Source organism: Heptranchias perlo, chromosome 6 (assembly GCF_035084215.1).
Source record: "Heptranchias perlo isolate sHepPer1 chromosome 6, sHepPer1.hap1, whole genome shotgun sequence".
Lineage (NCBI taxonomy): Eukaryota > Metazoa > Chordata > Chondrichthyes > Hexanchiformes > Hexanchidae > Heptranchias > Heptranchias perlo.
This window is the reverse complement of record NC_090330.1, coordinates 5,058,869-5,071,910: the sequence shown is the minus strand read 5'-3', so window position 1 is coordinate 5,071,910 and position 13,042 is coordinate 5,058,869. Positions and strand designations below refer to the sequence as shown.

Genomic DNA, 13,042 nt, shown 5'->3' with positions numbered 1-13,042 from the left:
AGAGGTAGATTTTTAGGAGCATCTTAAAGGAGGAGAGAGAGGTGGAGAGGTTTAGGGAGAGAATTCCAGAGCTCAGGGCCTAGGCAGCTGAAGGCACGGCCGCCAATGGTGGAGCGATGAAAATCGGGGATGCGCAAGAGGCCAGAATTGCAGGAGCGCAGAGATCTCGGAGGGTTGTAGGGCTGGAGGAGGTTACAGAGATAGGGAGGGGGCAAGGCCATGGAGGGATTTGAAAACAAAGATGAGAATTTTAAAATCGAGGCGTTCCCGGACCGGGAGCCAATGTGGGTCAGCGAGCACATGGGGTGATGGGTGAACAGGACTTGGTGCAAGTTAGCATATGGGCAGCAGAGTTTTGGATGAGCTCAATTTTACAGAGGGTGCAAGGGGGGAGGACGGCCACTCTTGATTGTAGTGTTTTTACCCTGTAGTTATTCACTCCTTGCTATTCCTCAGATGTTAGTTACCTTCCGGTACTCCACCCTATGGCTATTATTCTTGTGTGAGGGGGGTCCATCATAATCAGGCCCAATCCTGTCTTTAACAGAGGTAAAGTTGTACTTGCTCCTGGGTGGTGATTGCCGATTCGGAGCTGGCACCCGGCTAGATCTTCCTCTTTCTTAACTCAAGGACCAATTGCATGTATTATTGGCAACCCAAGCTGGGATCGGGTTTTGGTAACATTGGTTGAGGGAGAAATGTTGTCCAGGACACCAGTGGGAACTCCCCTGCTCTTCTTCCAGTAGTGCCCTGGGATCTTTTATACTTGAACAGGCAAACGGGGCCTCGGTTTGACATCTCATCCAAAAGACGTCACCTCCGACAGTGCAGCAGTCCCTCAGTATTTCCCTGATTATGTGCTCCAGTGCAGGAGTGGGGCTTAAACCTTATGACTCAGAAGTAAGACTGCTTTCGCTAAATGATACCAGAACTGAGAGGTGATAACTATCAGGAAAGGTTGAACAGGCTGGGGCTCTTTTCTCTAGAAAAGAGAAGACTGAGGGGTGACCTGATAGAGGTCTTTAAAATTGTGAAGGGATTTGATAGGGTAGACGTAGAGAAGATGTTTCCACTTGTGGCGGAGACCAAAGCTAGAGGCCATAAATATAAGATAGTCATCAATAAATCCAATGGGGAATTCAGGAGAAACTTCTTTATCCAGAGAGTGGTGAGAATGTGGAACTCGCTACCACATGGAGTAGTTGAGGCGAATAACATTGATGCATTTAAGGGGAAGCTAGATAAACACATGAGGGAGAAAGGAATAGAAGGATATGCTGATAGGGTTAGATGACGAAGGGTAGGAGGAGGCTCGTGTAGAGCATAAACACCAGCATAGATCAGTTGGGACTAATGGTCTGTTTCTGTGCTGTGAATTCAATGTAAATTCTATGTAAATCGGAACAGAGGGAAACAGACTGTGCAAAAAGCACCTATTAGTGGTGACAGGAAGAACCGGTTTGAAAGTGGGTACTTTACATTAACTGACGAGCTCTGGAGAAGTCATTAGCAGCCCTTTGTCACTGGGCAATAATATCACACTGATACCTAACGCTTGCTAAATCACACAGTGGAAGTGATGTTTTAATTAGAGCCTTTCATAAGGGAAAATAGTGATTAAAGAGAGACGCTTCTATGCGTTAATGGGTATCCTGTTCCTGAAACACGAATAACTTAACAAAACTCCCAGATCAATGGGTATTGTCACTAATTTACAAAGCGTTCACTTTTCTGCTTCTGCTTACCTCCTCTCCTGATGGCAGCCCCTCCAATATCCTGCGCATTTCAAATCCCTCCATGGCCTCGCCCCTCCCTATCTCGGTAACCTCCTCGGGCCCTACAACCCTCCGCGCGATCTCTGCGCTCATCCAATTCTGGCCTCTTATGCCCCCTTCCTTCGCCCCGCCATTGGCAGCCGTGCCTTCAGCTGTCTAGACCCAAAGCTCTGGAATTCTCTCTTTCAACCTCTCCGCCTCTCCCCCTCTCCGCCTCTCTCTCCTCCTTTAAGACACTCCTTAAAACCTAGCACTTTGACCAAGCTTTTGGTCACCTGTCCTAATATCTCCTTATGTGGCTCGGTGTCAAATTTTGTTTGATAATCGCCCCTGTGAAGCCCCTTGGGATGTTTTATTATGTTAAAGGCGCTATATAAATGCAAGTTGTTGCTATTACACACAGCAGCAACGTTCTGGAATGCACATTGTGGCTAACAATGGAGGCAACAGCACAAGCAACGACTTGTTGTAATCGGAGGCCGTTTGCTGATTAATTAATGATCGCTGTCAGTCAATAGAATCACAAGGATTCAACAAGCTAAATCTGTTGCGGTAAATTGGAAATTGCAGAAAGCTTGTGATTAACATGGAAAGGGGAGAAGATGTGCCTCATTAATGGCTCATTGTTAAGGCGTAATGACTTTTAAAAGTGGGACATTATTGGGTGTCGTAGAACACAACGGCCAGTATCTATGCAGGTTTCTAGGGTATGTAACCAGGCATTTTAAATGGATGGAGTGCATTGAGGAAGGGCCACTTCTGGATTAAGCTGACCTGCTAGATTCCCCTAGAAGCAATAAAAATCTTAGAAAGAAAGATAAAAACTTGCATTTATATAATGACCTCAGGACGTCCCAAAGCACTTTACAGCAAATGAAGTACTTTTTGAAGTGTAGTCCCTGTTGTAATTTAGGAAACACAGCAGCCAATTTGCGCACAGCAAGGTCCCACAAACAGCAATGCGTTAATGACCAGATAATCTGTTTTTTAGTGATGTTGGTTGAGGGATAAATATCGTCCAGGACACTGGGCAGAACTCCCCTCTCCTCTTTTAAATAGTGGCCATGGGATCTTTAACTTCCACCTGAGAGGGCAGACAGGGCCGCAGTTTAACGTCTCATCTGAAAGACAGCACCTCTGACAGTGCGGCACTCCCTCAGTACTGGCACTGGGAGCGTCAGCCTGGATTACGTGCTCAAGTCTCTGGAGTGGGATTCAACCTTCTGACTCAGAGGCGAGAGTGCTACCCACTTCCCCACGGCTGACAGCATGGCCACTTAGGCCACTTGCACAGCTCTTAATGGCCCAGCCATGAGATTCTACGAGACCTGGTCGCCGGCCCTCTCCGTGCCTCCACGTTGCCCTCCAGTAGAACAGCGGAGAGGTCTCCGAGTTGGCGTCTCCATGTCCGTTGTGAACAGCGGCCTGTGCCAGCTCACAAGGGAGGGACATCGGTTTGGAGGGGCTCGGCTGCCAGCCAGCTCCTCCTGCATTGAGAGAGGCCTCAAATCTAACAAGAGTCAAAGGCCGATAAACATACAAACTCAATGCCAAGGCACGTTGTGCACGTACTGAGACTTCTACAAACCACTGATATAATTTGCCAATTTGCAAATATTGATATATATATATATATACATATATCATTCAGCAACTCAACTGAGACAAAAAACAATAGGAAATGCTTTTACAGAAGCATATATTATAGACAAAACTTAATTAGATTTCGAAACCGTGCTGTAGTCGTGAGGTTGAAGTTTTTGGCAGCTGTTTGAGCCTTTTCGATGATCTAAGCGTGGAAAAATTGCACCAATACTGGAAACGCGAAACAAAAAAACAGACAATGCTGGGAAATGCTCAGCGGGTCAGACAGCAACTGTGAAGACCAAGGGCAAGTTAACATTTCAGGTATGTGGAGCTGATCTTCGTCAGAACTGGGAGATATTACCAATCGTAAACTTCTCGTTGCTGATACCTTCTGCTTCTCTCCGTGGATGCTACCCGACCCACTCAGTGTTTCCCAACATCTTTTTTTTATTCGTTCATGGGATGTGGGCATCGCTGGCGAGGCCAGTATTTATTGCCCATCCTTAATTGCCCTTGAGAAGGTGGTGGTGAGCCGCCTTCTTGAACCGCTGCAGTCTGTGTGGTGAAGGTTCTCTCACAGTGCTGTTAGGAAGGGAGTTCCAGGATTTTGACCTAGTGACGATGAAGGAACGGCGATATATTTCCAAGTCGGGATGGTGTGTGACTTGGAGGGGAACGTGCAGGTGGTGTTGTTCCCATGTGCCTGCTGCTCTTGTCCTTCTAGGTGGTAGAGGTCGAGGGTTTGGGAGGTGCTGTCGAAGAAGCCTTGGCGAGTTGCTGCAGTGCATCCTGTGGATGGTACACACTGCAGCTACAGTGCGCCGGTGGTAAAGGGAGTGAATGTTTAGGGTGGTGGATGGGGTGCCAATCAAGCGGGTTGCTTTGTCTTGGATGGTGTCGAGCTTCTTGAGTGTTGTTGGAGCTGCACTCATCCAGGCAAGTGGAGAGTATTCCATCACACTCCTGACTTGTGCCTTGTAGATGGTGGAAAGGCTTTGGGGAGTTAGGAGGTGAGTCACTTGCCACAGAATACACAGCCTTTGACCTGTTCTTGTAGCCACAGTATTTATATGGCTGGTCCAGTTAAGTTTCTGGTCAATGGTGACCCCCAGGACGTTGATGGTGGGGGATTCGGCGATGGTAATGCCGTTGAATGTCAAGGGGAGGTGGTTAGACTCTCTCTTGTTGGAGATGGTCATTGCCTGGCACTTGTCTGGCGCGAATGTTACTTGCCACTTATCAGCCCAAGCCTGGATGTTGTCCAGGTCTTGCTGCATGCGGGCTCGGACTGCTTCATTATTTGAGGGGTTGCGAATGGAACTTAACACTGTGCAATCATCAGCGAACATCCCCATTTCTGACCTTATGATGGAGGGAAGGTTATTGATGAAGCAGCTGAAGATGGTTGGGCCTAGGACACTGCCTTGAGGAACTCCTGCAGCAATGTTCTGGGGCTAAGATGATTGGCCTCCAACAACCACTACCATCTTCCTTTGTGCTAGATATGACTCCAGCCACTGGAGAGTTTTCCCCCTGATTCCCATTGACTTCAATTTTACTAGGGCTCCTTGGTGCCACACTCGGTCAAATGCTGCCTTGATGTCAAGGGCAGTCACTCTCACCTCACCTCTGGAATTCAGCTCCTTTGTCCATGTTTGGACCAAGGCTGTAATGAGGTCTGGAGCCGAGTGGTCCTGGCGGAACCCAAACTGAGCATCAGTGAGCAGGTTATTGGTGAGTAAGTGCCGCTTGATAGCACTGTCGATGACACCTTCCATTGGGTGTAAACATTGGGTCGGTCTGTTGATTGAGGCTTGATTTTTGACCAAGAATTCAAATCTCTGAAGGATGCACTTGACTGTTCATCCTTTTAAGATGAATAAAATGAATATCTATGATTGTAAAGACAACCTTTTCTTTTCTTTTTTATTCATTCTTGAGGTGTGGGCATCGTTGGCAAGGCCGGCATTTATTGCCCATCCCTAGTTGCCCTGAGAAGGTGGTGGTGGGCCTTCTTCTTGAACCATGGGTAACGGTTTGATACAACTGAGTGTCTTGCTAGGCCACTTCAGAGGGCAGTTAAGAGTCAACCATGTTGGTGTGGGACTGGAGTCACATATAGTCCAAGCCAAGAAAAGGCAGCAGGTTTCTTTCCCTAAAGGATGTTAGTGAACCAGTTGGGTTTTTACAACAATTGATACTTTTATTGATACCAGTTTTTTATTTCCAGATTTTTTAAACTGAATTCAAATTCACAGTCTGCTACAGTGGAATATTAACTCACGTTCATCTGGATCACTAGTCCAAGTCTCTTGATTACTACCCACTCCACCACCGTGGCCAATGCAGTAGAATGTCCACACTGAGACATTGTGCCAGTGCAGGCCCTTAGGTGTATCTGGCTTTTTCGACAGTGGAAATGGGCACCAAGCTGGATAGAATCCAAACAGATATCAAACCAGATCTCTCTCTCTCTCTCTCTCTCTCTTCCTTAATTATTTTTCGGAATGGGAATGGTTTTCACAATGAGAATGAGTGGGTGAGAATTCGGTCCATTGAAATTCTATATAAACAGAAAGGTTCTGTTCATTCTTGGAATGGGAGTGAATGTAAAGTGGGTTGATTGAGAATTTGGTGCGATGGGATTCTATGCAAGGGGAATGGATTCGGTCCATTGGGATTCTACACACGGGTGGTGACTTGGACCATGAGGATATGGGAAGAGGTCTGTTTTATTGGCATTCTAGACGTGCTTTCGGACTGTGTTTCAACTGGGAGCCAACTGTGTCAAGTAGTTTTTGTGAGCCTAACACTGCCAGATTTTATCTGATCTACCGGAGGAATTATGTTGACTAAGGCCTGTCTAAATGACTCATGCACACACAGACAGACAGATAATTGGAGGGCTTAGTACTGAGTCCTTTCGGTTTTCACCAACACAAACTACCCCAATTGTTGCCTTCGCTGAGCTCTGTTAAGTTAACACAGACTGTGGGAATTGAGCCTGAGGCCTACTTCGTCTGTATGGGCTCAGTACCAGCGACTGAGGAGCCTCTCTGCCCTTTGAACTCCTGAAATGTAGCTGGCTCACAGGAAGTCACACTGCTGAAACATGCCATAGTTAATGTCCAAACTGGATCTGGTTCACAGGTCACCGGGGTGTAGGGATGCCAACTCTGGTTGGACATATCCCTGGAGGTTTCATCACATGACCTCCTGCCTCCAAACCCACCCCCTCCCCTGCCCCCACACTCTAGCCATTGGTCCTCGCGGTTCCCCACCTTCCCAAGCCAATCGAAAAGTGAACAGACACTTCATTACCTGATTGGATGATTCTTGACTGTCAGTCAAACAATCTTTTTGTCCCATGTCCGATATTTTTATGATGTGGAGATGCCGGTGATGGACTGGGGTGGACAAATGTAAGGAATCTTACAACACCAGGTTACAGTCCAACAGTTTTATTTGAAAATCACAAGCTTTCGGAGCTTTCCTCCTTCGTCAGGTGAGTGAGTGAAGGGTTCACTCACTTCACTCTTCACTCACTCACCTGACGAAGGAGGTAAGCTCCGAAAGCTTGTGATTTTTCAAATAAAACTGTTGGACTATAACCTGGTGTTGTAAGATTCCTTACAATATTTTTATAACTAGTGAACAATGACGTTCAAAGAAAAATTGTTTTAAAACACAATTTTTTTTAATGCCCCTATGATTTTTCTCCCTTGGTGTTGCCAGCAGCATTGTCCTGGAGATTAATTTTTAATTCTTGGAAACTCCAGGGCAATCCTAGAGGGTTAGCAAACTATCAGGGTGTGGCCGATGGATTCAAAAGCTGCATTGAGGACTTGCAGGTGATAACTCGGAAAATGTGTGCCCTTCCTGTCTCCTCCTTCCCGAGAGAGTATTCAGGGAGAGAGAGGGGGAGAGCCTTTTCACCGGCATATGCAGCTGTCTAGGCCCTAAGCTCTGGAATTCCCTCCCCAAAAACCTCTCTGCCTCTCTACTTCTCTCTTTCCCCCTTGAAGATGCTCATTAAAACCTACCTCTTTGACCAAGATTTTTGGACACTGAGGGAGTCAAGGGATGTGGAGACAGGGCAGGAAAGTGGAGTTGAGGTCGAAGATCAGCCATGGTCTTATTGAATGTCGGAGCAGGCTCGAGGGGCCGTATGGACTACTCCTGCTCCTATTTCTTTTGTTCTTATGTTCTTATGGTCACCTGTCCTAATATCTCCTTACATGGCTCAAATTTTGTTTGTGTCAAATTTTGTTTGATTACGCTCCTGTGAAGTGCCTTGGGACGTTTTACTACTTTAAAGGTGCTATATAAATGCAGGTTGTTGTTGTTATTAATGCAGTTGAGTCCCAGGCTCTCCATTGACAGTAGTTGGCCAGGGTTTTGCCTGAGTCAAGAGTATCTATTCCACTCTTAGAATCATAGAATCTTAGAAAGTTACGGCACAGAAGGAGGCCATTCGCCCCATCGTGTCTATGCCGGCCCAAAAAGAGCTGTCCAGCTTAACCCCACTTTCCAGCACTTGGGCCGTAGCCCTGTGGGTTACGGCACTTCAAGTGCACATCCAAGCACTTTTAAATGAGTTGAGGGTTTCTGCCTCTGCCACCCTTTCAGGCAGTGAGTTCCAGACCCCCACCACCCTCTGGGTGAAAAAATGTCTCCTCAGCTCCCCTCTAATCCTTCTACCAATTACTTTAAATCTATGCCCCCTGGTCACTGACCCCTCTGCTAAGGGAAATAGGTCCTCCCTATCCACTCTATCTATTCCCGTCATAATTTTATACACCTCAATTAAATCTCCCCTCAGCCTCCTTTGTTCCAAAGAAAACAACCCCAGCCTATCCGATCTTTCCTCATAGCTCAAATTCTCCAGCCCCGGCAACATCCTCGTAAATCTCCTCCGTACCCTCTCCAGTGCAATCACATCTTTCCTGTTTGACTTTTATAGGAATACAAGAAGAGTTAAGAGCTGTAGGAATCCCATCCTGGCAGGTTATTAGCTGAATTTGGAGACTAACATATGTTTCGTGACATTTGTGTCTTGTATTTCCTTTGCTTTTAAGTTTTTATTGAATTCAGTAAAGTTTAAGCGTTTGTTTAGGTTATAGTGCATTACATGGTACTGGAAGATCTTGTGCAGTTCTGAAGGTTTGTTATGCTCTCACTACACAGCGCTTTCCCCAGTAATCCCTTCGTCAACTCAGCAGTAATTATACTGCATCAGAATGTTTTTTTTTAAATGAATGAATAATTCAAAATATGATACCAGGACTTTAGAGGGTTGGATTATGAAGACAGTTTGCATAAACTTGGCCTTTAATCCCTTGAGTATAGGAGATTGAGGGGTGATCTGATCCAGGTGTTTAAAATGTTAAAAGGATTCGATAGGGTAGATACGGAGAAACCATTTCCTCCGGTGGGGGAATCAAGAACAAGGGGACCATAATCTTAAAATCAGAGATAGGCAGTTCTGGAGAGAAATCAGGAAACGCTTTCTCGCACAAAGTGTAGTGCAAAATCTGGAATTCTTTCTCCCAAAAGGCTGCGGATGCTGGGGGACAGTTGGAGCTTTCAAGACTGAGATCGATAGATTTTTAATAGGTATCAAGGGATATGGGGCAAAGGCAGCTAACTGAGCAGGCCTGAGGGGCTGAATGGCCTCCTCCTGCTTCTAATTTTCCTATGTTCCTACGTACAGCTCCTCCGCTGATGATATGGTGAGTAAATGAACCACCTGTCGTGACAGTGAGCCATGACTAGGGTTCAACCCCTAGTCGGTGCTGAGTTTTGCTGATTTCAGTCAGAGTATTTATAAAGAAAGAAATAACTTGCATTCCTATAGCAGCTTACCCCATGTCCCCAGGATGTCCCAAAATGCTTGACAACCAATGGGTTACTTTTGAAGTGCAGTTACTGTTGATATGTAGGCAAGCACAATAGCAAGGGTCTGACAAACAACAAATGAATGAATGACTGTAAATTCTGTTTCTTCAGTGATGGTGAGCACCTCAAACCCCTTAGGCCCTTGATGGGCTCAGTGAGGGTAATTTTAACGCAACCCGCCCGGTGCGAAATTGACCCGGTCACATCAGACACCGGCTTGGCGCCCGCTCGATTTCACTAATCATTGACTTTGACTGAAAGTAAACACGGGAGGGGCGTAAAGCCAATGTGATCGCGTCAGTTTCACACCGGGCGGGTTAGGTTAAAACTCCCCCGCCCCCACCCCGGTGAGAGATTATCCAGTGAGCAGCTGAGCTGTACAGGCCAGGAAAGGCCTGTGCCAGGGCAGCAGTAGAGTTCTTACAATTGAATTTAACAGCCCGGGGTCGGACAGGGAATTGTAGCATGCTATGTGTGCAATTTTGGTCTCCTTATCTAAAGAAGGATATACTTGACTTGGAGGAGGTGCAACGAAGGTTCACTACATTGATTCCTGGGATGAGAGGGTTGTCCTATGAGGAGAGATTGAGTAGAATGGGCCTTTACTCTCTGGAGTTTAGAAGAATGAGAGGTAATCTCATTGAAACAGGTAAGAGTCTAAGAGGGTGTGATAGGGTAGATGCTGAGAGGCTGTTTCCCCTGGCTGGAGAGTCTAGAACTAGGGGACATAGTCTCAGGATAAGGGGTCGGATATTTAGGACTGAGATGAGGAGGCATTTCTTCACTCACATGGCTGTGAATATTTGGAATTCTCTACCCCAGAGGGCTATAGATGCTGAGTCATTGAGATCGATAGATTTTTGGACTCTAAGGGAATCAAGGGATATGGGGATTGGGTGGGAAAGTGGAGTTGAGGTAGAAGATCAGCCATGATCTGATTGAATGGCGGAGCTGGCTCGAGGGGCCGTATTTCTTATGTTTCTTATGGAACAGGTGACTTTGGACCTATGGTTCCCAAAGCTCTCCACCAACTGGGGGTTTTCCTCACCTCATGTCTGGGTCTGTTGTAGACTCATTGATAGAGATTGATTGCTCTGATTAGTCAACAACTCCATTAATGTCGCGTCATGCGACACCAGGATGGTAGAAGACCAACCAAATGGACCTTGGTCTTTCTTCGTGTAGCAGTTCCTAACCTTTTTTTTCTTTCCCTCCTCTCCCCCGCTCCCCTCCCTCCATCCCCCCCCCCCTCCACTCTTCTCTTTCCAGGCAGTGCAACAAAACGTCCAACGGCAGCGACAGCTGTGACCTGATGTGCTGTGGTCGTGGCTACAACCCTTACACGGAGAAGGTGGTGGAGCGTTGCCACTGCAAGTACCACTGGTGTTGCTACGTGACGTGCAAGAAATGCGAGAGGATAGTGGAGAGGTACGTCTGCAAGTGAACCCTTCGCCTCTCCCTCCCCTGTTCCTCCGCCCCCACACCCACCCACCACCCCCTCCCCGATCCCCAACGAAGACTCGCAGAGGCACCGGACGAACCAAAGAGCACTATTGACAAAGCGAACTTTACTTTACCCTGATAGTTCAGTGTGTGTAAAATCCTCGTGATGCCTTTCAGATGGGGCTCTGCCAACATGTGTGTATATATATATATATATATATATAGATCTATTTGTGTTGCTTGGGCTGGGGAACATTCTTTCGAAAGCCTGGTCCCGTTTCACACTGGATTTAAAGAGGGAGAAAAAACTAAGATGACGAGAAAAGGAAAGCCATTGCTACGGTATTTGCAACTCTTTGGTCCTTCCCCAGCGATCTGCCGTTACCCGTCTCCCAGGAGTTTCTGCCTGAGGGGACTTTCACTTACTCAGGCCTCCTGCCTTCCCTCCGACCCACACAAGAAAAAGATGATTAGGATTCGACAAATGCGACGATATGCTCCGCAACGCCAAGGTTTGGCCAAGAGATTGGGATTCGTGTCAAAGTCGGAGAGACCAAACCAAAAATATCATGCTTTTTTTTTTGAGGGGGTGGGTGGAGAGGGGAAAGGGTACGCTTGAAGGTACCTTTTCAATTTATTGCAAAGAAACAGAAGATTTGCAATTCTGGGACTGACAAGCGGGAAGGTAGCAGAGGGGGGAGGGGAGGGTGTATGCCACGGAACCTAGTACCCGACATTGCAGAAGGTGCTTGAAACCAGGCACAGGTAAATCTGGGGAAAATGAGAGGTCAAGCAGAGGAATGGAGATGCCTCCTAGTTCCATCGAGACCTTTCCAGGTGGAGAATGCAGGTATCTCCTGGTTCAATCAAGACCTTTCCAGGTGGAGAATGCAGGTATCTCCTGGTTCAATTGAGACCTTTCCAGGTGGAGAATGCAGGTATCTCCTGGTTCAATTGAGACCTTTCCAGGTGGAGAATGCAGGTATCTCCTGGTTCAATTGAGACCTTTCCAGGTGGAGAATGCAGGTATCTCCTGGTTCAATTGAGACCTTTCCAGGTGGAGAATGCAGGTATCTCCTGGTTCCATCGAGACCTTTCCAGGTGCAGCAATGCAGGTATCTCCTGGTTCAATCGAGACCTTTCCAGGTGAAGGAAATCGAATTTCACACCGAAACATACATTTGCTGAGCTCCTGAACTGTGGCCATGGCGTTGTCATAGCAATGGGGCTTCCGTACGCCCCCAAGCTGTGGCTGTAGATATATATATACTGTATATATTTTTTTCTATTACTGGCTACAGAATAATTAAAAAATCTGAAAAAAAATTAATATTTATATGACTTTAGAATTTTAATTTTTTTGTGGAGACTTAAATATGAAAGTTTTTGTGAAAGCAATGTCCTATTTTTTTCTTTAAAAGACTTTTAAATAAATAATTTTTTTAAATGTCTCAGATTATTCCTTATTTTATTGCTCTAATTTGCAAAGTGTCTTTTACATTGATTATCAGGTAATTGTAGTCTTGAGTTGTGTGTACCTCTTTCTCTCTTTCTCTGTCTAACCGTAACTCTAACCTCGCGATCCCACCACTGGTCAAGAAAGGATCTTCACCCCTTCTCTCAGGCACTGTCTCGGTGGGATATAGTCCCAGGGGCACCAACAGCCATCGAGTACCTCACCTACACAGTGAGTGTTGGCTGGTTAATTGATTACAACCAAACCTAATCCTGCCCTCACCTGTGAATTTTCCAGCAGGGGTCACTATGATCAGGAGTGAGAACCCTGCCTGATATAATTCCCCTCCCTAACAGCGGAACATTCCAGCTGTTTCTCTGCCTGCGATCAGCTAACTCAACACAGACCAGGGACCTACCCTCATCTGTATGGCCCAGTACTACATCACCTGGTCCATTTAACCCGCTAGCCTATTGGGACTGCTGCATTCAAAGCTCTTCTGTCGTCAACCTACTGTAACGGTGCTAACGGCTTCTGACACAAGGATGAGTGTTTTAGAGACAATCCAATGGGGCAATGTGTGGTTTATCAGCTAACTAACACACCATCCCGACTTGGAAATATATCGCCGTTCCTTCATCGTCGCTGGGTCAAAATCCTGGAACTCCCTTCCTAACAGCACTGTGGGAGAACCTTCTCACCACACGGACTGCAGTGATTCAAGAAGGCGGCTCACCACCACCTTCTCAAGGGCAATTAGGGATGGGCAATAAATGCCGGCCTCGCCAGCGACGCCCACGTCCCATGAACGAATAAAAAAAAAAACTAGACTACCAAGGTGCCAAGTTAACCCACTCCCCCAAGATAACACACATTTCTCTTC

At 46.5% G+C, this 13,042-nt stretch overlaps 1 protein-coding gene across 4 annotated transcripts in view; it reads left to right on the top strand.

Moving 5' to 3' along the window:
• wnt11 (wingless-type MMTV integration site family, member 11) overlaps positions 1-12,119 on the top strand; it is a 40,715-nt gene extending 28,596 nt beyond the window's left edge. Inside the window, exons 6-7 of one of the 4 annotated variants that reach the window (XR_010963213.1) lie at positions 10,530-11,729; positions 11,819-12,119. Coding sequence is in view for 1 of the 4 variants with exons in the window: in XM_067985646.1 (XP_067841747.1) it covers positions 10,530-10,704 (175 nt within the window). In the remaining 3 variants the exon portion in view is untranslated. Of the gene's footprint in view, positions 1-10,529 lie in introns of all 4 variants that reach the window. The other 3 variants (XR_010963212.1, XM_067985646.1, XM_067985647.1) reach the window with 3 other exon arrangements.
• The last annotated feature ends 923 nt before the right edge of the window (positions 12,120-13,042 follow it).